This window comes from Rhincodon typus, unplaced genomic scaffold (genome assembly GCF_021869965.1).
Source record: "Rhincodon typus isolate 14 unplaced genomic scaffold, sRhiTyp1.1 hic_rhity00002499, whole genome shotgun sequence".
In the NCBI taxonomy this organism is placed as follows: domain Eukaryota; kingdom Metazoa; phylum Chordata; class Chondrichthyes; order Orectolobiformes; family Rhincodontidae; genus Rhincodon; species Rhincodon typus.
This window is the reverse complement of record NW_025968137.1, coordinates 1-25,000: the sequence shown is the minus strand read 5'-3', so window position 1 is coordinate 25,000 and position 25,000 is coordinate 1. Positions and strand designations below refer to the sequence as shown.

Below are 25,000 nucleotides of genomic sequence, written 5' to 3'. Positions count from 1 at the left end.
GAAATGAGACTTAGTGGTAAGTTTCTCTTACTAGTTCCACCATGGTCTGTCCATGCCATTTTGATTTGAATTTTTTTTATTTGTAGTTGTCTTGTACCGAGATACAGTGCAAAGTATTGTTTTGCGTGCTATCCAGACAAATCGTACCTTACATAAATACATCAGGGTAACAAAGCAATGCAACGGTGTTACAGCTACAGAGAAGGTGCAGAGAAAGATCAACTCTAATACATGAGAGGTCTGCTCAAAATTCTGATAACAGCAGGGAAGAAGCTATTCTTTAATCTGTTGGTGTTTTCAAACTTCTGCATCTTCTGCCCAGTGGAAGAGGGTGGAACCGGTTGGGAGGGGTCTTTGATTATGTTTTTTGCTTGCAGCCTTATTTATGACAGATGATTAAGAATGATAGCGATATAGAAGCATTGAAAATAGGTGCGGGAGTAGGCCATGCAGCCCTTCAAGCTGCACCACCATTCAATATGATCATGGCTGACCATGCAATCTCAGTATTCCATTTCCGTTTTCTCTCCATAGCCCTTGATCCCTTTAGCCGCAAGGGCCCGTCCAGCTTCCTCTTGAATATTCCTATTGAATTGGCCCCAACAGCTTCCTGTGGGAGAGAATTCTCCAAGTTCACAACTTTGAGTGAAGAAATTCTTCCTCATCTCAGTCCTGAATGGCTTACCCCCTATATGTTAGCATTTAGTAACAGTTGATTTGGGTTATGCTTTTCACTTAAGCATGTTAAGTTCAAGGTATTCAGTTGTTGTTGAGTGTGAAAGATTTACAACTTGATGTCTGGACATAAATCGTGACTGTCTTTAGATGAGTGAAATTCATAGCCAATGGTAACTTTTGTTTTAACTTTGGCCTTGCAGCTTAGATAAATTTTGTATGTTAATACATATTGTGTTGTTTGTTATGATTTGAACCCCATTGCGGCGGTGGGTAAAGTTAAGGAGAAAGGATGATTTAAAGACATCACCCATTTCTTTAAACCACTGAAAGGGACATAAAATATGCTCTGCGGCCTTTACAACAAAATTGGAGAAATTTGATTGAAGTGCTACAATTGGTTCTATTTATTCTAGATCTAACTGAGTATTTTCAACATGTTTTGCATGATGCATTTCTGTATTAACTCAGTAAAACAAAGTGATATCTAAAATTACATGCAAATTTTGAATAGCTAGTGTTTCATGGCCATAACCTTGGGTTCACGCCATTATTATGATGTCTTTCAGACACTTAATTAACAAATTACCTTATAATTGCAACCAAGTATTTGTTAGTTTCTTGATGCTGATTCTACAAATGACTAGGAAATTCATTTTATTTTTTATATCTTCTTCATAACTTTTTGCCAATGGTAAGCCAGTGCCCCGTCATAGCTTTTCTGACTCAGCTTACAGAGATGTGAGGGGCATCTTCAGTTTGACTCTTGCTCTTTTTCTTTGTTCAGTCCACTCCATTCTTTCTTTGTAGAAATGTGTAGCCTTTTATCACTTTTCTGATTGCTTTATCACAATCAGTACACAAGGGTTATGGAGGAGCAAAGAAAAATGCAAGGAATAGAAAATAGGATGATCCAAGTCTGCTCTGTTGTTCATGTCTGATTTTCTGCCTCAATCCTCTTTGCTTATCCTCATCACTTGATATGTTTAGTGCCCAAAAATCTGTTGATCTCAGTTTTGAATATTCCCAACAATTGAATACCCATCGCAGTTTTTCTAAGATGGAAATTCCAAAAAAAAAATACAACTTTGAGGGTAGATATCTTCTCTCATCTTGATTCTAGAAAATTAAGTTCTGGAGAAATGTTGTAAAATCCATGGCTTTAGTGAAAAATATTTCTTTTTCAGGTTGTTTTAACTCGTCAGTGCAGTCTGATTTCACCATGGGCCCATAATAGGCATAGTGTAAGGCACTGTAACTAGCTTATAGTCAAACACCAGTTGAGAAGGGGAAATGCCTGTTCAATTACTACTTAATGGAACAAATTCCTGTTGCATCCTGTTATGAATATTTATTACTTGATATTTAGCTAACCTGTAGTGTATTTATCATAACTATTTTGCACGGAAGATGCATTGCTAATTGTGGTGTGAAAGGTTTGGTTGCATTCCATGCAAGTCACCAAAGGACTTCTGCCTTGATGCAAATTTTCCATTCAGACTGAAGGATGCCTTTATGCTTTAACCCTTTGGGTCCTGATCGACCTTAGAAAAATCATTTTGAGCAAAGTATGCATTAAGTATTAAATGGCTCTGTATTTCTCCCAATTCTGTTTTCTAAATGTCATGCTGTTAGAGATATATAGGTATTGTTTGCAGATATGTGATCAGAAATGTGTATTCTACTTTAAAAGCAGTGAAAGGGCATTTAGTGCACTGAAGGGATAAACAGACAGCTGCTCACACAATGGCTGGCAGTGCTCTAGTGCCATCTTCCTTCTGTTTGTGTCAGACAAATGCATCGAGTTTAATTTAAAATGGTTTAATAAGCTCTGCTTAATCCTTGGTAAACAAAACTAGGAGGGAGGTCTACTTGTTGGAACCTCTTGATAATATCGCAATGCATAATGACACCTGTGTTATTTGTTTTTTCTCTCTGCAGAGTTATTGAGGAAATCTGCTGAGCACACACTGGTAGACATGGTGCAGCTGCTGTTCTCAAGGTAGACTATAGAGATTAACCTGTCACAGCTCTCCCTCGGGGCTAACCAGGGGCTACTAACTTCTTGTGCTTTGATACCTTAATAAAAAAAAAAGTGGGCTTGTCTCATTTAGCCCTGGCACTGCAGTTTTGTTTCTGAGCAGTGCAAATGTAAGAGGTTTTTTCTGGACCAAAAGAGGCTTTTTAAATTATCCTTTGAACCAGCAAAATTTTTAAACAGGTATGTCATTTGATATTGAGTTTGATTGCAGCTGTATCCTCAGGGAATTATTTGTTTATGTACTTTTAAGTTTGTAAAATATTTTTGTTCTCTGGTTCAAAGTTATTCTATTTAATAGAAAATAAGTTTAATCATCTGTGTCCTGTTGCCTTATAATTTGCACCACCTTCATATCTAGGCATCCCATTTCTTCAGTACCATTTCACAAGTTGAGTTGACTTACAGTTAGAGTACTTCCAGATCTTTTGGCTATCTGATTCTTGAGCAAACTATTAACAGCATGTATGGTGCATGGAGAAATTTTCCTCTGGCTTGTTTATGTATGCGTAAGCTGGCAGCAATGGACATGTGCATGGGTGTTCTGTCTTTTCGAAGTAGCTGCCTGATTTATTCATCAAAGCACTGTAAAACTCTCAACTTAACATTTATTTTCAGGGTCAGCTGTGGCAAGTCATTTATCTGCAGCTAATGCTGGTGTTCACTCTGCCACTCATATTTTAAGCTTTTTGTTATTTTTGATAGAATGATATACTGCGGTGTTGGACGCCTGAGTGCCAACTGGAGTGTGGCTGAATGTGTTTGTGAGCAAGTAGATTTGCTCGCACTGCGCTGGCAAGGTCATCTGATGTAGCTCCTGCTCAGTTGATCCTTCTGTTTTTTTCCTGAATCCCAAACAGATATGTCGTTTCAAAGGGATGCTTTTTTGTTTCCAAATGAAGCACATTTAGTTTTATTGCAAGTAATATATTTGCAAGTGACATTCAGTTTTGTTTGGGGTTCAGATTTAGCTTATTATAATTGGTTATCCATGATATTATTGCTATCCTTCTGTTCCCTACGTGTTTCTTCTCTGTGGGGATATAATTTCCTCTTTTCTAAAATCATAAATTTGTATGCAAGGTATCTTTAGAATTGAGTCTGTTTGAGCTACTTCTGGCATGCAGTAATAATTAAGTGAAATCCTTATGCTACTGGCCTCGTTGTACATTAAAAAGATTAATCATATTTTCTTCCAGTGGTGCACGTATAATATTGATTGGATATGTTGGGTGTATTTTACCCCCTTTGTGGAGGCATTGAGAAAGGTAAATAATTGAGAGGATTGTCCCTGGAGATATGATCATCCCGTTCTTGCCACTTTTAGCAATTAAATGTTGGACGAGAATGTCCTTTGGGGAGTTTCTCAACTTGCCAACAATTAAGGCCCTTAAATGGATAATTAATGGCCTCAACTTACCACCACTCCAATGTGTGAAAAGAACTGGTTTCCTGAAGCCAGGGCGATATGCTGGCTGAGTTGGGAGAGGATGCTGCATTAACCCCAATCAGGGCAGAGATGACTGGCATTGAGGCCACTGAAAGCCAATGCCTAAGTCCATTTTGTTTGCAACCCCTACCCTGCAGCAATCAAAAGGAAAAGTCTCAGTTCCATGCATTTGGATCCTGATGACTTGGCCTCAACCGATGGTCTTCAGGACCCAGAAGCTGCAGGCTTCTGCTGACGACTTCTAGTGAGGCAGGACTCTACAGCCAAGGTTTGCAGTTGGCCAAGAGGCTAACCAGTCTGCTCTTAAACAGATGGGAACTGTGATCCAGTGAATATTCTTGGTGTTGGGGACAGCAAGTCACATCCCCTAATCCTAATTTACCCCCTCAATTAGACCAGAAATTGGAGAATTGCAGTCATTGTTTCAAATAACTGTGCTAACATTTCCATCCATAAATAGTTAGTTGGATCTGACAATTACACTTTATAAGTCTTCTATGACTATCGTAATATTAATCTAGTAATATTCGGGAAAATTGACCTAGACATTTGATATGTCCAAGCTATTAGTGGTGTCTGTGGACCACTAATTGTGAAAATTTTGTTTACACCCTTTTTTTAATATAGTTTGCATTTGTTTTTACATCTACTTGAATGTAATATATTTTTATGTCCTGTTTCTTTGTTAACAACTAACTGGAATCTCCTTTCCATCTTTTTCTTTACATTTCTTGTACAGATTTTTCAAAGCAGTAGGGCTTTTTTCTGATTTGACTAAGCACTAGCTCTTTGGATTTGCCCTTTAGAATGATCTAAGGCTAACCACCTGAAAACTGGCAGATATTCCTTTTGGGTATGTTTATACTAAAACTAAGGACGTTGTTGGCAGAGTAGGTCCTTAGAGATCAATATGAATAATAATCAAACTCAATTGCAGCATGCAAAAGTTATAGATCACAAATATAGAGAAACTGTGCTTACTTTTGGGTGAGGCCAGGTCAAAAGGGAGTAAATTCAAAATAGTCACTGACAGAACAAATTAGGAATTTGGGAGAAATTTCTTCATAGAGTGATAGGATGAAGAACTTAGATGGAATGATGAAATGGGTAGTTTTGATGCATCTAAGAAGTTCCTTAGAGCATACTGAAAGAGAGTGAAGGAAATGGAAGATGTGGAGGTAGATTGGGAAGAGGTATTTAGAGTAAGTGAAGTATAAACATGGCAGAATAATTGGGTTCAGTGACCAATTTCTGTCCTGTGGATTTTATGCAAATTCTATCTGTGCTTCTTCTGAAGTTATCGCTCTTTTGATCTTTTGTAATTGGCAAAGACATGAGATGTCTTTTCAGATTTCTGGAAACGTGACATCTCAGCAAGTTTCTTTAGCGTTGTCGTATCTGTGTTTATTGGTGGATTTTTTGATTTCACCATGATCGTTTGTTTGCTTTGTTTCCCCTCTGCTCTCACCCCAAATTCTGAATCTGGTTTTTATTGCTTCTCCAGTCCACGTTCATGATCTAATTTCTAACAGTCTATTTAATGTGCAATGTCCACAGTTTTAACTTCGCTAGTACTTTCCAGATGTCACTGCTGAGCTTTTCAGGAATGCAGTTTGAATGAAAATCATCTTCAATTTCGAAAGCAATTTTGCCATCTGTTAAAATTTGGTGATTTATTTTAAGTATTAGAGATTTTTGTATTGATATGTAGATGTGACTTCTCTGCATTCTATGATTATTCAGACACTCTGGGCATGAGAAGAGCTATAATTAATAAGTGTGATATATTAGTTAATGTGTAGCATATGCAAGATATTTGAATCATCCTTAAATGCTTTACTATGTTAAAGACCAGAGTAATCTGTAAAAACAAATCAGACCTGTCTCTCTGATATGGAAATAATTTTTAATATTAGGAAGTCTTCTGTAATGAGTTCTGCTCAGTAAAATGTTGAGGACCTGAAGGGTATGTTCGTTTTGTATTCACATGGTTGCTCTTGGTAGTACTATTCCATGCACACTGCTGATGAAGAGAGCTTATGGGAAGAACAGATGTTGTGGAATTAGAAGAATCACAGTACAAGTGGTAAAATACAAGATTAAATTGTATGGTGGGATTTAGAACATCAAATCTATTTATTCTCTAGCTCAATTTGTGAAGCAGCTTGTTCGATAATACACTGATGCCTGTTGTTTTTTGACCACCCACCTAATACCTGATCTGTTAAATGTTGAGTTCTGTTGTAATGAAGCAGTGCAATTAACGCAAATTGCAGTCACCTACTGGCTGTGGAGGATAAGTATTCTTAAAGGAGTATGTAGGTGCTGCAACCAGAATAAAATTCAAAAGCCCTACAGTGTTTAACATTTTTGTTTATTTGGTAGTCATGGATTGACATTGTGAACTGTTAAGAGTTGACTGTAACAACTCGAGTGTTTTAAGATTGTATCGGGGTATAATTAAAAAAGTCCCTGAAAATGTAAGATTTGGACAAATATCCTTTTAACAAATAAGTTTTTTTTTCTGCCTTGTCATCCATTCTGCTATGCTGAATTGGTCACATTTTCTCCTGTGCTGTGAATCCTTTATCTGACAGTTAGCTGGGTAGGCAGGCGGTGATTCCTCCTAGATTCTACCTTATGCCCCTCTTGAGTCAGAGCTGATTTAGATGATGGTTGTTTAAGTAAATGCATTGGCCAGTTTACCATTCCTGGCTTATGAGGAAATTGGCATAATGATCACCCTCTCAGCTGTAAGTACATTTTATGCAGAACAGATGAGAAATCTCTTGTTCTGTGACTTTGTGGTGCTGCCACAGAGGATTACATAATAGCTGCTAATTCCTAACCTTTTAGCTGGTTTGAATGTGATATAAGTAGATGCTTAACCTTTTACAGGAGCACCATCTCTCTATTTTAATTTTAAAAATCTGTATTCAATTTTATAACCACACATGGTAAGTAGAGATAACAATATATTGATTCAATAATAATGGGGTGCGAGTATAGTAATCTGTAATTTGTGATTAATGAGTCCTTAAACCAAACAGAAAGCTGCAATTAATGGTGTCATAATTAGCTATTCAACAGCATTATTGATGCTTCTGTATGTCTTTGTTTCAAACATTTGGGAGTGGGAATAAGTGTGAAATGAAATATTCTTAAAATAAACTTCGTAACTTTACTAATTCTCCTTGTGTTTTTGAATAACCTCTGATTTTCTTCGGACCCACAGAAGTAATTAGTGATGTTAATAATGTATGCATGAAATGCAAGCTGAAGTTCTTGACAATGCAAGAACTGGTTAGGATTACAAGAATAGTAGAAGGGTGTTTTATTGCTTGGTCCTGACAAGGTTGTCAAGGTTTGGAATCATTGTGCCTCTGTTTGAAAAGGCATCAAAATTGATGAAGAAACTGCAGGTCTATTAGGAACAAGATGAAAAAGGGCTAAAGAATGAAGCAGTCAATGTGGAGGAGAAGCACGTTTGTGGATAAGGTGGATGTTGGCACCCTGTATTGAAAACTACTAACTGTTTTTGGATAAAGTTCCAATGAATGAGTTTGAAATTGAATGGCATAGAAATCCAATTTTATAGTAGAAGCTGATTTGACATGTGGAAAAGAAAGAGCATGTAGACAAATGGAAAATATTCTGGGTTTTTATGATCGATACTTTACTTTTCACAAATTCAGTGTTAAATTCTGTTAACAAGCCAAAGCTGTCTTCACAGTGAATTTGTCATCAATCAGTATTTAAATAATGGTAGTGAGCTTGTAAACAATGTCTAATTTGTAGATGGAAAATAAAGTAATTGAAGGATGTGTGTTTCAGGACTAAGTTACCTGTGGATCATATGATGTATAAAGTTCCATTTCAGGCAAGCAGTCTTAGATTTTATGTAAGATTATACTTTTAAAATGTTTACCCCTAGTCTTACTAAGCTCAATGCTGCCACCAGGCAGTAGTTCATCCTGACTGCCTATCCCATGGTTCCCCTCTCGCCTGCTGATCTCAGGTGATTGGTTAAGAAAGCAGTTAATAAAGTCATTGGTATATTGTGGTCCATAAGTAGAGGTATGTAGTACACGTTGAGAAGCTTGATAACTGGTTTAACTATCCATAGGGTAAAGTATTATTCAGAAAGGGCATGAGGGCTTGAGAAGTTAGAGAAGAGAATTACTGGAATAGACCCATTGTGGGGTTGCAGCTATTTGTAAGGGCTGGAGAAGCATCTTGTTCTCTTTGCACCAGAGAAGGTAAAGGGGAGATTAATGGAAATGTTTAAAATCTTGTTCAGATAGAGTAGATAGTAGAATAATTGACTTGGAAGGTTGATGACCAGCGGGCATGGATTTAAAGCGATTTATGAACAAATCCAGTATAACAGGAGGAAAATCCTTGTACACTATAAAAGGTTAGGATCTCAAATGCATCAAAGGATGGTAGATGCAGATTCAATAGTGGCTTTTGAAAAGGCATTGGGTAAATTTGGAAAATATTGTATGGGTATGCAGGGATAAAGAGCATGCTGTTGGGCTCAATAAATTGTTCTTTGAAAGGACTGTTACAAACTCAGTGGATCTGTACTGTATTAATCTGGGATTCTATATTTTACATGCATTTGGTGTGTATATTAAGAGAGCGGTTGGTTAGCTTAGTTAAATAGCTGGTTTGCAATGCAGAGTATTGTCAACTGTGTGGATTCAATTCCTGCACAGGCTGAGGTTATGATGATGGGTTTTCCTTCTCAACCTTTCCTCTTGCCTTGAGATATCGTGACCTAGAAGCTAAACCACTGCTAGTCGTCTTTCTCTGATGAGAGAACAACCATGTGGTCTTCTGGGACTACGATGACTTTACCTTATTGTACTATGCCACATCCTTTTTTTTGTGGACTATAAACTGAAGTGGAAATTGAGTTGAAATTCTGAGAGAGCGTTCCAAATTGAAAGTGAAGTGCTGCATATTTTTGATTTGTGTAGTACATTACTTTTTGAAGCAATGGGGAGGGAGAATTTGAAACTGAATGTCACCAAGGAACTTTTAAGTTAAGGAAATTTTGCCTTCTGGTTGAACTGCAGAATGTTAAACGCATAAATACCAGGGCAGCAGGGAGAGAAATATCTAGAGCCAAAAAACAGAAACCATCCATCACTTTGTATTGCTTAAAAAAGTTCTAACAAAACCTAGGTTCACCTGGTCAACTATCAAATAGAAAAACAGTCAACCTCAGACAGCAGTGCAGTGTGGAAAGTCAATAAAAAGGACAGAGAATGTAATCCATACTTGAAATTTGAGTTTTTTGATCTTCGGATTTTTGTTTTCACTATCTATATTCTTTTCTTGCCCATGGTGTCTGTGTCAAATTCTTTGTCTCTTTTTTAAATTATGAGTGTGTGTGTGTGTGTGTGTGTTTTGTTTATGAAGGGGTATGGTTTAAGTTGCATAATAGATTCAAAATCCTTTCTCTGTCTTTTATTATAGTTGAAGCTGTTAACTAAATAGTTACCAGATATGGCTCCATGGTTAGCACTGCTACCTCACAGCGCCAGGGACCCTGGTTCGATTCCAGCCTCGGGCAACTGTCTGTGGAGTTTGCACATTCTCCCTGTGTCTGCGTGGGTTTTCGCCGGGTGCTCCGGTTTCCTCCCACATTTCAAAGATGTGCAGGGTAGGTGGATTGGCCATGCTAAATTGCCCATAGTGTCCAGGATGTTTAGGTTAGGTGGGTTAGACATGGGGAATGGGTCCAGGTGGAATGGTCTTCAGAGGGGCAGTGTGGATTTGTTGGGCCAAATGACCTGTTTCCATACTGTAGGGATTCTATGATAGTTACTTCTCTGTTGGTGACGAAATTTGGTGTGAATTACTTTAGTCCTAGGCAGCAGCCTGTCAAGCAAATTGGTGTTCTCATTGGGATTTTATACATTTTGGGGCAGTTTATGGAACATGGGCACTATTATCAGCACACTCTTCCAGTTAACTGTAACAATATATATGTCAAAAAAGGCTTTTTGTTTCAGAAACTGCCCTTGAATTCTATTTGCTATTTTCTAACAGTTATTAACTTTTTTATAGGTTACCTCAGTTTAAAGAAGAAGCCAAGAGTTTTGTGGGAGCCAGCATGAAGAAGGTAGTAAGATTCCTACTGCTTTTGTTTTGGGTAGTGTCCATGGTGAATTTTGGCTCAAACAGAGCAGTGTGTCAGAGTTATTCTGTCCTGTATCTGTGTTTTACTTGTTCGTAAGCAATAGTTTCTTACTTTTGACTGGGTGTGCTTGGCATTGGTTCTTTACTGTGTTTCAGAGTCCAGAGTTTTGAATAATAACATTTGAAAGTGTGCCATGATGGTAAATCACTAATTGACAGGAAATCAAGAATTGGATGTTCACTGGAATTTTCACAACACAAGATCTTTTTCTTAGCTAAAAGGAAACACTGTAGCCTTGGCAATTATCTTGGGTATCCTGTACCATCACTTGCTGTCACAGCTTGTGAAGTTGATTCTAAGTACTGGTGCAAATGCTACACAAATAACCAATCTCTTGGGTTCAAATACAGGCAGTTGCTTTGTTCCAAGAACAAATGTCATTGCCTAAAGGTTCATAACTGATGCCAATGCTGTGATGATATAAAATTTGCGTTGTTTCAAAATTGAAGAAAACGCAAGTGATTGTGAACCAAATGTGAGAAACATACAAAAGACACAAAATTGCTCAGCCTTTAGCTAAGCATGGTTTGTCATTTTTGACTCTTCAAATGCAGATCAGTGGATACGATGAAAGATGGTTCAAAGTTAGAATTGATGTTTGAAATTACAACACTGCCTTCCTGAGAACTGAATCTCAGATCCAGCATTTCTGGTTAAATTGGCCAACATTTTTACTGAGGTGCCAGCATTGCTTTATTGTAATTCTTTCCAGAGGTCACCAAGAGCTTGAGTGATTGGAAAGAGTAGATCAAAATGTGGACTAATTCACCCTTCTCTCTCTTAAACAGTCTTACTTTTTCTCCTATTACTTTGTTTTTTAAACTTTCCAACTCTCCCCTGCCCATACCACCAAACCTCTTTTTCATTCTTGGCACTGTTTTTGAGGAGATTTGTGATTAGGAAGTCAAATTTACTTCTCCACTTGCAATGTTGATTCTCACCAGAATCTGAAGCAAGAACTATTGACCCAATTTTCAGCAACTGGCTGACACCAGAAAGGATTGAAATTTCTTTCAGTACTTGCACATCTGTGGTGCAATGAGGTAAACCCCAAAGTGCCACCCTATTCAATCCTAATATGAGCCTCCTGCTCCAAATCTTTCCTGTGGGATGTGGAGTCTTTTAACTAATGCTTACCACCATGGCTAAAACTCCAGCCCAGCCCATCATTACTTTGATGCTGAAACTGTCTGATGTTTGCTGACTTCCAAATTTAACTTAGAATATCATTTTTTTAAAATGTTAATCAGACATGCGTGCTCTGGCAATTCCAGTACTTATTGTTTATTTCTACGTATTCCTGAGAAAGTGATGGTGACCTGCCTCCTTGAACTACTATAGTCATTGTGGTGTTGATAAACTCTGTGCTGTTGGGTAGAGAATTATGGAATTTTGACCCAGAGACAGTGAAGAGGTGATGATTTTTTGATGGTATATAACTTGACTGAGGTCTTGCAGGTGGTGGTGTTCGCATGTGCTTGGTGTTGTTCCTGTGTACCTGCTGTCCTTGTTCCTCAGGGTGGTAGAAATCATGGGTTCGGAAGAAATTAATTTGTGGTGAATTGCTGCAGTGATATCTTGTAGTTGGCACACTTTGTAGACACTGATGGAAACAGTGTATGTTTAAGGTGGTCCAATGAAGTGAGCTGCTTTGTCTCAGGTGGTGTCGAGTTTTGTAGTTCGCACTGATGTCACTCCCGTCATTACCAGGCTTTACTGGTTTCCTACTCCCTGTCAAACAGATTTTCAGTTTCTCACTTTTGCTTTCAGTTTCTGTCCATAGCTTCATACTGTCACATCTTCCTTCACCTATTCGTCCTTGCATGCATCACCATTCCTCTACTACTGCTTATTACCAGTGCATCATTAATGAGTATTCTTTCAACTGCAGTGTCTGTGACCTCTCTGTTACCACAAGCTTACCAAAATAATGCTTCTTCAGCCACACCATTATTTCTACTCAAGGTTCTGACTCCCTACATGTTATCCCATCTATTTTCATCCATATAAGACACTGATATTTTTTTTGTGAAGAATACATCGAAATATACATTGTGCTTCCATCAGTAGTGATAAAGAATTTATAACATTGATAAATTCTGATACTGGTTATAAAATTTGTGGCACAGATGTTTCATCTGGAGGCTTAATAATATCTTCCTGCTCCAGACAAATAAACACTTTTATTCGAGCATGGTGAAAATGGTTAAATGTCTTTGGAGCATGTGTACAAGAGCTTGTAAACTGAAGTAATATTATAGTTTCTCAGATCAGAATAAGTAACTGTTGTACTCAAATTGACCTAATGTTGAATAAGGATACATTGCGTGTGTTTGCAATTAGGCTGTACCATTACCAACATTCAGTAATTGAGCTTTCAAGTAAGATGTCAGTAATTGGCTTGTCTTGTTAAAGTCCAAGTAAATGGTAATTCCAAATAATACAAAAAGGTGATATTTAACGTGACCCAACATGTCCCTGCTATTATACTTTTAAATATGGTGCATGATTTGTGTCAAGTATTGCATGATGTGATGCTTGTGCTTTGGAAGCTTTTCTTTCAAGTGATGTTGGACTAAAATGAATAGCCTAAGGCATGAATTTCTGTCTTAAATTCTTACAAGTGTGCATTATAATGCACATCTTAATTATCACAGCTTTCACATTTAATTAAATAACAGCACCTTTTATTAGTGTTGAAATGAGAAATGTTTTTTAACCCCTTTTATCACAACTCATTTTGCAACTTGTATACTTTTATTTACTATTTACTGGCAACTGCAATTTTTTCCTCCGAGGCTTACACTATCTCATGGAAAAACAAACGAGTGCAGGTAAGCATGTTAGTCTGATGCAAAATGTGTCAGTGCATGGGAGATGACCAGATGTTTTGTGATGGGTCAAGGCTTTAACTGCTGGTGGGAGGAGAGTGCTGAATGATTGATTGATTGTAATTTTACTAACAATGCTGACATTCTGACAGTACAGATTTACAGCTGTAGCCTACGAAATAGTTCTAAATCCAAGCAAGAAATTTAAGTGAGAATCTGCTCTGAAATGTATGAGGAGGGGTTATTAACAAGTAGAGAGGTTCATAGGTTCTTTGAAGAGGTAGACTTAACTTATTTGATAATTTTCTGCATTGTTAATCTTCCATGCATAACTAAATTATAAGGATTTGTTTGTGGATACATGGATATGCTGCTGCCCAGGAGCTCAGTTTTATGTGCGAATAATTAATTTCCTTTAAACTTGATAGTGGGAATTCACTTTTCACTAGATATTAGGCTAAATGTTCTGAGAGATATCTTGTGAATTTGAGTGAAAATAATTTATTTTTGAAGAACCTGCTTAGATCATACCAGAATTGTATGAATTGCACAGAGGAAGTACAAACTTGAGGCAAATATGACTGCCATTATTGCAAGCACCACTTAGATGTTATGACAATATTTCATCAAAGTTTTACTTCTGTGAGTATTTTGGTTATTCTCTTCAAAGATAGTAAGAGGTTAATAATTTATTGCGCAGGAATAGCTGTGACTTGGTTTTGGAGTCTTTATGTTAATGTTTGTCTTGAACTGGGTCAGAGGTTGCATATTCTTTGCCAAGTAACTCATCACTGATTCCCCAAAGACTTTACCATTATCCACAAGACATAAAGCAGGAGTGTGATGTGTACTGTCTATTTGCTTGGAGGAGTGTAGCTCCAACAGCGCTCAAGGGTCAAAATCACCCAGGATAAAACAGTCTGTTTGACAGACTATTCACCATCTTAAACGTTCAGTCACCCTCTCCATCACTGATGCATAGTGGCAGTACAAGAAGCACTCACTAATGCAATTTGCCAAAGCTCTTTCGACGTTGTCTTCTAAACCCTATGATCTCTACCGCATTAAAAACCCAAGAGTAGTAGGCAAATAGGGTCACAGGCACCTCCTCTAGATTTTTTTTCTAAGACATGGATCATCATGTCTCAGAACTGTATTACTGCTTTGTCGTTGTCATTGTATCAGAAACCTAAAACATTGTGTATATGTACCTACACTGTGGACCAAAGTAGTTGAAGAAGACAGCTCACCACCACCTTCTGGAGTGCAAAGGGGATACATAATGAAGGATGGGTGATAAACTATAGATTTGCTAGTGATGCCCACATCCCTTGAATAAATTTTAAAAACTATTTATGACCGATCTACTGATTTTGTAAGCAGACAGCTAAAATTGAAGCTAATATAGGACATTGCTGCATTCTGTTGGGAATGATTGAAATTCACTGGGGAAAAAATATAGACTGAAAGTAACCTAAACTGAAGCTGAGAGAATTAACTTAGTAAATGCATTCTTAGAAGCTGCACTAATGCAGTAATTAATTAATTACGTCCATCAGTTTACTGACACATTTATTTTAATTTCTAACTCTATATCGAACCATTTAAACTGCAATGAGATGTTATAAAGGCTGCATAGTTTCAGTCAAACACTTGGAATTCAAATAAAATTTGTGTTAAAATGCTTAAACAAAACTAAAAATACTGAAATTGCATGGATTCTGCCCAACCCTGATGAGAGGAAAATTTATAAATGTCTTAATTATAAAGCTTTAATCAGAGTTAAAAGTTCTGAACCTTAAGCTGAGCAATTTGCAATATTTGTTTACGTTTACCCATGTAATTTTTCACTTGCATTTAACTTATTACTAAAGCTATTGCCATGTTTGTACAGAATTAATCATTTTGGATAACACAAGTGAAACTTATTGTTAAGCTGTATTTCCTAACATCTGTGTTTTTGCCCTGGGTACAAGTTGAATGCACTTGGAACTAGGTTATAAAGAAGGCTGTTCCCTGCCCTCAAATGCTTCCAGCGTATACTTTGTACAAAGGCTTTCACTGAATGGTGGTGCTGTGATAAACAGCATTTCTGGTTCCATTGCAGTTCAGCAAGTGGTTTTTCCGAATCATTCAACCTAGCTCGACTTTTGTTGTACCTAGAATGCATGTTATGCAGACTGAATAAGATCTTTTGAGATGAGGAATATCTTGCCCTCAATTTGGATAATATTAATTGTAAGTTTTTAAAAAAAATGTTATTTCAAGTTTAAGGTCTGATGCTGATGTTCAGTTTATAATCATAAGCCAACTGAGATCTGCACTTAGCTGCAGCCATGTCCAAGTACCGTTGTCTGATAGTTTTCTGGTCACCTTCCAATAAATCTTATATATTTTCTCATTTAATTGTAACAAGGGCATGGTAACTGTTTGAAAAGGATTTCATTCTGAGGAATTGCTTTTGTCATTTTAAAATGAATGTGAAAGAAAACATTTTATTGTGAAGTAGATTGAGTATTGGGAAATGAGTGTTACCCACTGCAAAGAAAAACTGAAGGAATAAATATCTAAGTGAGTAAAACTATTTTCTGTATCTGCGTCTTAGAATTTCAAAGCAGTGCCCATATCTTTATATATTACAATTCAACTTTCAGCTTAAAATGAGAGCAGGAGGAATGAGTGATTCGTCAAAGTGGAAAAAGCAGAAGAAATCTCCACGACCGTCTCGTCATGCAAGTAAGCTTCCCCTCACATCAGAGCAACTGTCCATTCCAGGCCAAGTTTTGCACAGTTCAATAGATTCTGTACCTCAGCACTTAAACAATCATCCAGGTATGGTTTAACATTTTGCCCTTTGCTCTTTATGAGGAATCTGTGAAATCAGCCCTTTTTGTGAAAGGTGCTGAAGAATTCCAGCCAATTTAAATTCTGTTTTATTGAAAATCAGTTGTCTCTCTTGAATAGCACTTTAGTTGAATTATCTCATGTACAATCCAAATCTGTAATCATTTCTAAATGTAATCAGTGAGGTCTTTTTAAATAAAAAAAAGTCTTGAAGAAAATTTAGAGAAGAAATCATCTTCTAGTTAGTGAATAAAGGACCTTTTACCAAGGGGTGACCAAGTTTTCTTTAATCTTGATTTGGTTAACTTGAAAAGGAGTCAGTGGGAGGGCAATGATTGATTTTAAATTAGTGTTCACATTCTCTTTGTGGTGTCGATTTTACTCAGCTATAAAGTTATAATGCTTAGCATTAGAGTCCAGATATACTGTGCAATCTCTGGAAAAAAAACTTAAAGCCACAAATTGATCTTTGTTGAATTGGGACACAGGAACTTAAAGTGATGCATTGTCTGTAATTTGACCACTATTACAATGTTATTAAGTCTCATGAGTTGAAAAAAATGAATGAATAATTACTCAGTTTAAGCTTGTGACTTGTGAATCTATATGCAAGATGTACTTGTTGCATTTAAAGGTGAAACACCCTTCCTAGAACATTCAGTTGTACCAACAAGCAGTGCAAGTTCCATTTCAACTGTTATTTCTGAAAATCCGTCAACTGTCTCGAGCCCTACCACGGACAGCGGTATGGAACTTTCTTCAAAGACAACATCAAAAGAAGATCTTACAGATCTTGACCAGGTCAATACTACAGGTATCACGCCAGTAAATACTCCTTCCACTGAGCCTGGTGAAGAGAAAATGTTAGAACTGCAAATCCAGCAAGAATCGCAGGTAAATGCTACGATTGATGGAGGTTTTTAATAATTACTTACTTCCCACCCTTTTCAGTTGTTATCTTCAAACCTTAGGTCATTGCTTCATTTTGCACACTCAAACTAAAGACACAAAGGTAGGTAGGAAAGCAAGTTATGAAGAGGACATAAGGAAGCTACAAAAGATTCAGATAGGTTAAGTGAGTGGGCAAAATGTAGCAAATGGCATATAATATGAGAAAATGTGAAAGTGTCTATTTTGGCAGGAAAAATGAAAAAAAATGTTATCTAACTGGTGCAGAGATCTGAAATATAGTGGAATCTGGGTGTCCTCGTGCATGAATTGCAATAGGTTACTATGCAAGTACAGCAGGCAATTAGGAAAGCTAATAGAATGTGATCATTTATTGCAAGAGGAATTGAACACGAAAGTATATAAGTTTATATTTAGTTATACAGGGCACTAATGAGACCATGAGTAGAGTATGAGATATGGTATTGGCCACCTTATTTAAAGAAGGAAGTGGATGCATTGGAGGCAATTCCAAGAAGGTTTCTAGATGACTACCTGGCATTTGCGGGTAGGTGTAGCATTGTCTTATCATGATCGGTTAGACTTGTAACTGCTGGAGCTTAGAATTGTAAAGGTAACTTGATTGACACACATAGGATCCTGAGAAGTCTTGACAGGGCAGAAGTAGAGAGGATATTTTCTCTTATGGGAAAATCTAGAACTAGAGGTCAAAAAAACTATTTAAAATTCAGGACTCGCCCGTTTAAAATTCAGGAAGCAGAATCTTTTCTGAAGTTGAGTGTCTTTGGAATTCTTTTCTATTTTGAAGGCTGAGGTACATACATTCTTCTTAAGCAAAGCAGAGGTTATCGGGCCAGGAAGGTAGGTGGAAATTCCGATTTGAGGTCACCATTGGATCAACCATGATCTTATTGTATGTGGAGCAGCTCAAGAGGCTACGAACACTTGCACAGCAAAGTCTATTTTCTTTGCCTATCTAAACAGCAAAACATTTCAACTGACATATTTTCAAATTGTTTCGCACACATTTTCATGTAGCAATATGAAAGAAAGAACTTGCATTTAGTGTTTCGTACATTATCCTAAGCAGAGAGTTGCTTTTGAAATATTGTCAACATACCTGACACATGCTCCCATGAAAACAATGAGAGAAGCGACCTGATTATATTCTGGGTGGTATTGGTTGAGAGAGGAATGCTATCCAGGGCATGAGAGAATGTCCTTTCTCTCTTTGGAATAATACAATTGGACCTTGTACTTGTCCATAAACAAGCAATATAGCCTTTGTAGAAAGCTTTGTCCTGAAGATTGAACCACAGACTGTGCAATAGTTCACAAATGCTGTACTAGAGTACCAATCCAGATTCTAGTCTCTACAGTGGGCTTGAACCCAAAGTCTCCTGTCTGGGATAGAAATATTACTAGTCAAGGCCAAGAAAAGACATAGGTTTGATGCGTAATGATTGCAACACTATTATTGTTCATTGTCCCAAGTAGACCAACATTTTGAAGCTGTTCCACCAATTAGAAGATTGTATATTTTATCATACAGTTGGACTGTTGTGAGAAATAACAGCCAGAGGCTCATCTGATGGGTACTCATGTTTCAAAAATCTCATGTAATGGTTTGTTTCTTTACTTTAGTTTCTTCGTTTCTTTTTGATAAAGATATATACATTGCCATCTCCAATTCACCAATCTTGTTCTCCTTGACTGAGTGAGGTCAAGTCTACATTTTCTGGTTGTTGGGTTTATGGTTGTGTCAAACAATTTTTTTCTTTCCACTTATTTTCAATTCTTTGTCAGGCCTTCTATATCTGTAATGTCTAAAGAAGCTTTTAAAAACCAATTGGGTTATCTATGATTGTGACAATAAGTCATGCATGTTGGTGAACTGCCTTCGTCTCAAGTAGACAGTTAGCCCTTGACCACATCAAAGGTTTGAACAATTTTTGAAAATATCTTATAAATTGTACCATGCAAATGAGCTAACATGAAGCTTACTATTTTCCTAGAAGAGTGGAAGAGTAGAAGGCTTTTTGCCTAAGGAAGAAAAGGCTCAATCAATGTCAGTGGAATCTATTCCAGAAGTATTTGAAGATCGCGACTCCCTCACGGAAATGTCCGATACTGCTTCAATCCATGAAGTACATGATATGGACTATGTTAACCCTCGTGGAGTTAGGTTTACACAGTCAACACAAAAGGAAGGTTTGTAATAGTGATCACATATCCTGATTTTAAATAGTGTGCAAAATGCTGATAAAATGGATCCAATTATGAATTTCAATATTAAATCAAATTTGCATCTTTAAACATTTTACAATGCGCTGGTATCATAAATGCTAATTGGCCTGGTTGATTTATGTTCAGATTGGGTTTTGAAAATTTTACACAACTGTGATGTACAACCTATTTCTGTCGATACTGAATTGAAGATGCAGACTGAACTACTGCTTTTATACACAGCTGTTAGAGGTAATTACTGAATCCTTGATGTAACTTAAAAGTGCAAAGCAAGACAAGTAAAACTAAAAATATTTCAGTCTTGAAGTTATTTAGCTTACCTTTAGGAAATGTAGTGCTGGAACTTGAAAAATTGAAATGAGAATAGTATCCGCACAATGCTAATTTGTAAATTGCTGTATTTATTTTTTCATTCAGTGACTTAAATAGTTCCTGCTCAGAAAATTTTCTTCTTAATTTTCGACCTTGGAAATTAAGTTGCACGGAACTGACTTATACGATTGTTTGAAGAGATAACGGAAGCATTAGACAAGGCTGATGAAAAAGCTATAAAAGCTTTGAAAAGATATGTAATAGTAAACTCGTGTCTAAAGTTAAGGCATATGCAGTAAGGACAGACAGCTGAATGGAAAGCAAAAAACAGAAAGCAAACAGTTATGGTGAACGGTAATTATTACTCAGGTGGGTGGAAGATCATATTCCACAATGCTGGGGGCCACTTACTCATAATTACATTTGTGTTTAGGAATAAGTCATTCGATATTAAAATTCTCAGATGATAGTAAACTAGTGTGTATAGGTAACATTGAGAAAAATTATGATATAATATATGGCGGCATTGGAACTGTTGGAGAAAGGTGATATTAGGTGGAAAATTAATTTTATCATTGATAAGAATGGGGTGTTGCATTTTGGCGGAAGAAGTTGGTTCAGTTTGAATAGAGCATGGTGCTTAATAACACTGTTGGCGCTGTTCAGTCCCTGACATAGTTGGCATCTGTCCCTTCAACTTGCCCAATTGTGATATCACGATACAGAGATGTGTAGAGAGCCATGATTGGCACCTCTTGGTCAGTCAAGGTGCAGCTGTATTTTGGAAGAGAAACCAAACGTCACTTAGAAGGTTTTATGAAATTTTAGGTTGCTTCAAAGAATGTTGTACGAAAAGGTGTATAGAAGCAGAGAGATGTGGGTATATATTTGCATAGTTAAAGAGTCATACAGCATAGAAATTGACCCTTCAGTCCAACTCGTCCATGCCGTCTAGTCCCATTTGTCAGCTTTTGGCCCATATCCCTTTAACCTTTCCTATTCGTATACCCATCCAGATGCCTTTCAAATGTTGCAGTTGTACCAGCCTCCGTCACTTCCTGCAGTAGCTCATTCCATTCATGCACCACCCTCAGTGTGAAAAAGTTGCCCCTTAGGTCCCTTTTTAAATCTTTCTCCTCTCACGTTAAAACTATGCCCTCTAGTTTTTGACTCCCCCTCCCCATGGAAAACCTATCCATGCACCTCATGATTTTATAAACCTCTATAAGGTCACCCCTCAGCCTTTGACACTCCAGGAAAAATAGCCCCAGTCTATTCAGCCACTCCCTATAACTCAAACCCCCAGCCCCTGGCAGCATCCATGTAAATCTTTTCTGAACCCTTTCAACTTTCACAACATCCTTTCTATAGCAGGGAGACCAGAATCGTATGCAGTATCCCAATAATAGTCTAACCAATGTCCTATACAGGCGCAACAAATGCATTAAATATGACAGAACAATTAGAGAGCTGATAATAAAGCGTGAAATATTCTAGGCTTCATTAATACAGTAAAAGAGCAGGGAAGCTATGCTAAACTTACATAAGACACTAGTTGGACCTCAGCTGGAGAATTGTGTACACTTCTGGGCACCATACCATAGGACAAATGTGAATGCATTGGAGAGAATACAGGAGAGCTTTACGAGAATGCTTCCAGTGCTGACAAATGTCAGTTATGGGGATAGATTGGAGAAATTGAGACATGTTTCCTTTTAAAGGAGAAGGAGGAGAATTTGATAGAAATTCTCAAAATCCTGAGGAGTCTGGATAGAGTAGGTGGGAAGAAAAAAGGTGCTTGTAAAAAGATTGAGAACACAGGTTTAAAGTGTTTTGCAGAATACTGCATTTGCTGACATGTATTGGTGCTGCTCTGCAACTGCACGTTGCGGCCTTTAGATATGATGGCACATATAAATTTTTGATGACGTTTTGGCCTGAAATCGTGCGCATGCATGTTTGCGAATTAGCACATGTAAGTTGCCCGCAGTTGCAAATTGTCAGCAAGTACTGCCTTTGCAAAATCCAAGGTGTGGGAGAATTCAAACCAGGGAACATAAGTACAAGATTGTTGTGAATAAATTCAATGCACAAACAAGGAGAAATTTATACATCCAGTATAGTTAAAATATGAGATACCCACTGAAGGAAATAAATATGATAATTGACTTTAATACTTTCAGAAAGGAACTAAACAGGTGTACTGAAATAAGGTGTACTCATACACTCTATAAAGAGGCTCGTAGTGTATAAGCACCAGCACAGGGCAGGTTGTACAAATGGCCTGTTTATTGTTATTTAATGCAACCTGTGCGGACATGTTATGAAACACTTCCACAGTGATTGAGACTTGAATCCGGACCTTCTTGCCTGGAGATTTGAACACTGCCACTGCACCACAAGACCCTTAATAGCCGTTTTATATGCTCTATGTTCTACGTAATTTATACTAATGCGTGTGTGCATCTCTTTCAGGTGCAGCTCTGGTTCCATATGGCTTGCCTTGTATACGGGAGCTGTTTCGTTTCCTTATCTCCCTTACCAATCCACATGACCGTCACAACTCTGATGTGATGATTCATATGGGTTTACAGTTACTTACTATAGCACTGGAATCAACCCACATCGCCAACTATACTTCGTTGCTTGGTCTTGTTAAAGATGAACTCTGTCGGCACCTGTTTCAGGTGAGTATTTGATAATTCATTGGATTTTTTGGACTAGTGAATTTGTAACGAGAATATATAACAACAGTGCTTCTTAAACTATTTTTCAGCTTTTAACTGTGGAACGTCTTAATTTGTATGCCACTTCTCTCCGACTGTGCTTCCTTTTATTTGAAAGTATGCGGGAACATCTTAAATTTCAACTTGAGGTAGGTGGAATTTAATGGTGATGCTGAGTATAATCAGACTGGGCAAAGCAGATAGAACCTGCTTCACATGCACATTAATCAGGCTTTGTGGTGGCTGACCATGATGATCATCCTCACCCTACTTTAATCTTGGTATGGAGATATAAAATGCTGTTTGGAGTTCAGAAGATCAAATTCTCTCAATCCTTTTTGTTATTTATTTTAAACTCTGACTTCATTTTCATAAGATTACGTTATAACTGCCCAGTAAAAGGTTAGATGTGCAACGAGGGGTGACTGTGGATGTAATGAACCTAAAAGGGTACTTGTTTAGGATATTGGGGTTTAAAATGGGTTTCTACAATTGTGGATATATTTTTGTCTCTTCTGGCAAAGGATCACTGGGCTCAAAACATTAACTCTGTTTTTCTTTTGACAGATGCTGCCAGACCTGCTGTGTTTCTCCAGCACACTCTGTTCTAGATTTCTAGCACCCACAATTCTTTGTGGTTATTCTTTTGGATTAGCCACCTGTTATAGAACCTACTGAATAGCTTCCTTGTTCTTTTGCAATGATAGAGTTGATTTTAATTTGTAAACAAGTTACAAAAATGTCTTCAACGTTTCCAACAAAAGAGTTTTTTAATATTGCCTTCTATTTCATGACTTCAAAATGCATTTGTTTTGGGGAAGAATTTAAGCACTCTACATTTTTCTGATGAAGAGTTTTATGTACCTATTCATAGCAAAGAACTCCAGTTATTTCTAACCAGTATTTTGCATGTAATAGTAGTTTATCTCTCAGCTTGCACGTTTGTGATATAGTGAATGCAGATTAGTTTTGTCTTCCATGAAAATACTTTTTTTGTTTTTTTTTTTTTTTTTTTTGTTGATTTGTTGTGTTTGATTCAAAAATTATATTGGTCACAGTGAAGAAGCTATTCCAAAATTAAGAAACTGGCATTTTGCAGTTGGACAAGCTTTCTGTTGTCATGTTGCACTGTTGGAGGAATATGTTTTCGAACTGTAGTTGAGACCATGTCTTGCTGGTTGAAGCCATTTATAGTTCTGATATAGTTTATGGTTTAGGAATTTGTAACTGGTATTATACATAGAAAGCTTATGTTTTGTCATCTCTAGATGTATTTGAAAAAGCTGATGGAACTGGTCACCTCAGAGAATCCAAAAATGCCATATGAGATGAAAGAAGTGGCTTTGGAGGCACTCGTTCAACTGTGGCGAATCCCAAGCTTTGCCACAGAATTGTATATCAACTTTGATTGCGATTTCTATTGTTGTAATCTGTTTGAAGATCTTACCAAGCTACTTTCCAAGGTAAACAGTCTGTAGGGAATTATTGATCCTTTCAAATGTAGGGGCTTTCTATCAACTTGAACATGGCATTTCTTAGTTTAATTTTCCAAATAAAAGAACTTTCTCAAAAAATTCAGTATCTGTAACACTGATTAACTTTTAACTTATTAGTGATTCTAAAATTGAGGAAATATAAAGCAGGCTTGAAAATTCTGCTATGGAACAATACTAATATTTTTCACTCACGGGAAATACACAAGTTAATTGTTTAATTTCTTGTTAAAGCATAAATTAATTCCAGTATGATAAATTACTATGTTTTAATACCATGTTGTCTGAGAATTACTGCAGTTGTTCCTACTGATCAAGCCTATACTACAGTTTTTAAAACTTTGTTCCACCCTACTTTATTTCAAGATGCAAGCTTATTCTCCAAGTTTGCTGTCTTTTAAGATCGCAAACAAAGTGCAGAAGAATATCAGCCAATCTCTCTGGATTTTTGATGAAAATATGACTCCTTTAGAATAATTGCATCTGTTCTGTCAGTTTTACTGAACAACTCTCTGTTTCCATTTTTAGAATGCTTTTCCTGTATCTGGACAGCTGTACACCACTCACTTGCTGTCACTTGAGGCTTTATTAACAGTTATTGACAGTACCGAGGCTCATTGTCAAGCCCAGGTTCTCAATAACACTCTACAGCTGGACAAAAGAGATGGGAGCACTCTGACATTGGAAATGAGTGATAAAGACATTCCAAATGGTAAGCAATAGTTCCAGTGGAGGCTGTCTGTTTTTCAGATAAGAAAGTTCTACTGGGTTGGTTGCCATATTTGATAGGCTTGACAATGGCCGTACTGTCAGGGTTAGATGAAGGCAATCACGAAATAAGAAAGCCTCTCAAGGAAAGTTTTTGTCCCGAGTATCTGTCATTGTTATTATTTGAAATGTGTAGGGTAAGGCTATTTACTTTGCTGCTAAAGCTTAGGCTGCATTTTGTGGATGCAGTTTCAGTACTATAAAGAATTACATTTTCCTGTAATTTACTTCTAGAAATCAAGTCTATGAAAGAGTTGTAAGCATGTTAGCTGGTATAATTAGTCTGGTCAAGAAGCTGTTCCCAAATTAATTAAGAAATTGGCATTTTTCAGTTTTGCAAACTCGCTGCTGTCATGTTGCATTGTTGTAACAATGTGTTTTTTGAGCTGTAGTTGGGACCCAAGCCTTGCAGATTGAAGCCATTTCTAGTACTTTGTCTAAAAGGGTGGTTGAATCAAAGTCAGGGATATACTTCGAGGCAAAGAAATTGGTG

At 37.1% G+C, this 25,000-nt stretch overlaps 1 protein-coding gene across 1 annotated transcript; it reads left to right on the top strand.

The window, feature by feature from the left end:
* Positions 1–6: 6 nt before the first annotated feature.
* On the top strand, positions 7–24,451 carry LOC109913402 (Golgi-specific brefeldin A-resistance guanine nucleotide exchange factor 1; the record flags this gene model as incomplete). Its single annotated transcript, XM_048593215.1, has 10 exons — positions 7–16; positions 2,617–2,677; positions 10,245–10,299; positions 15,863–15,944; positions 16,687–16,946; positions 18,977–19,172; positions 21,996–22,207; positions 22,297–22,395; positions 23,515–23,709; positions 24,268–24,451. Coding segments are annotated over exons 2-10 (1,306 nt in total), but the record flags the coding sequence as incomplete, so codon positions are not given.
* Positions 24,452–25,000: the final 549 nt, after the last annotated feature.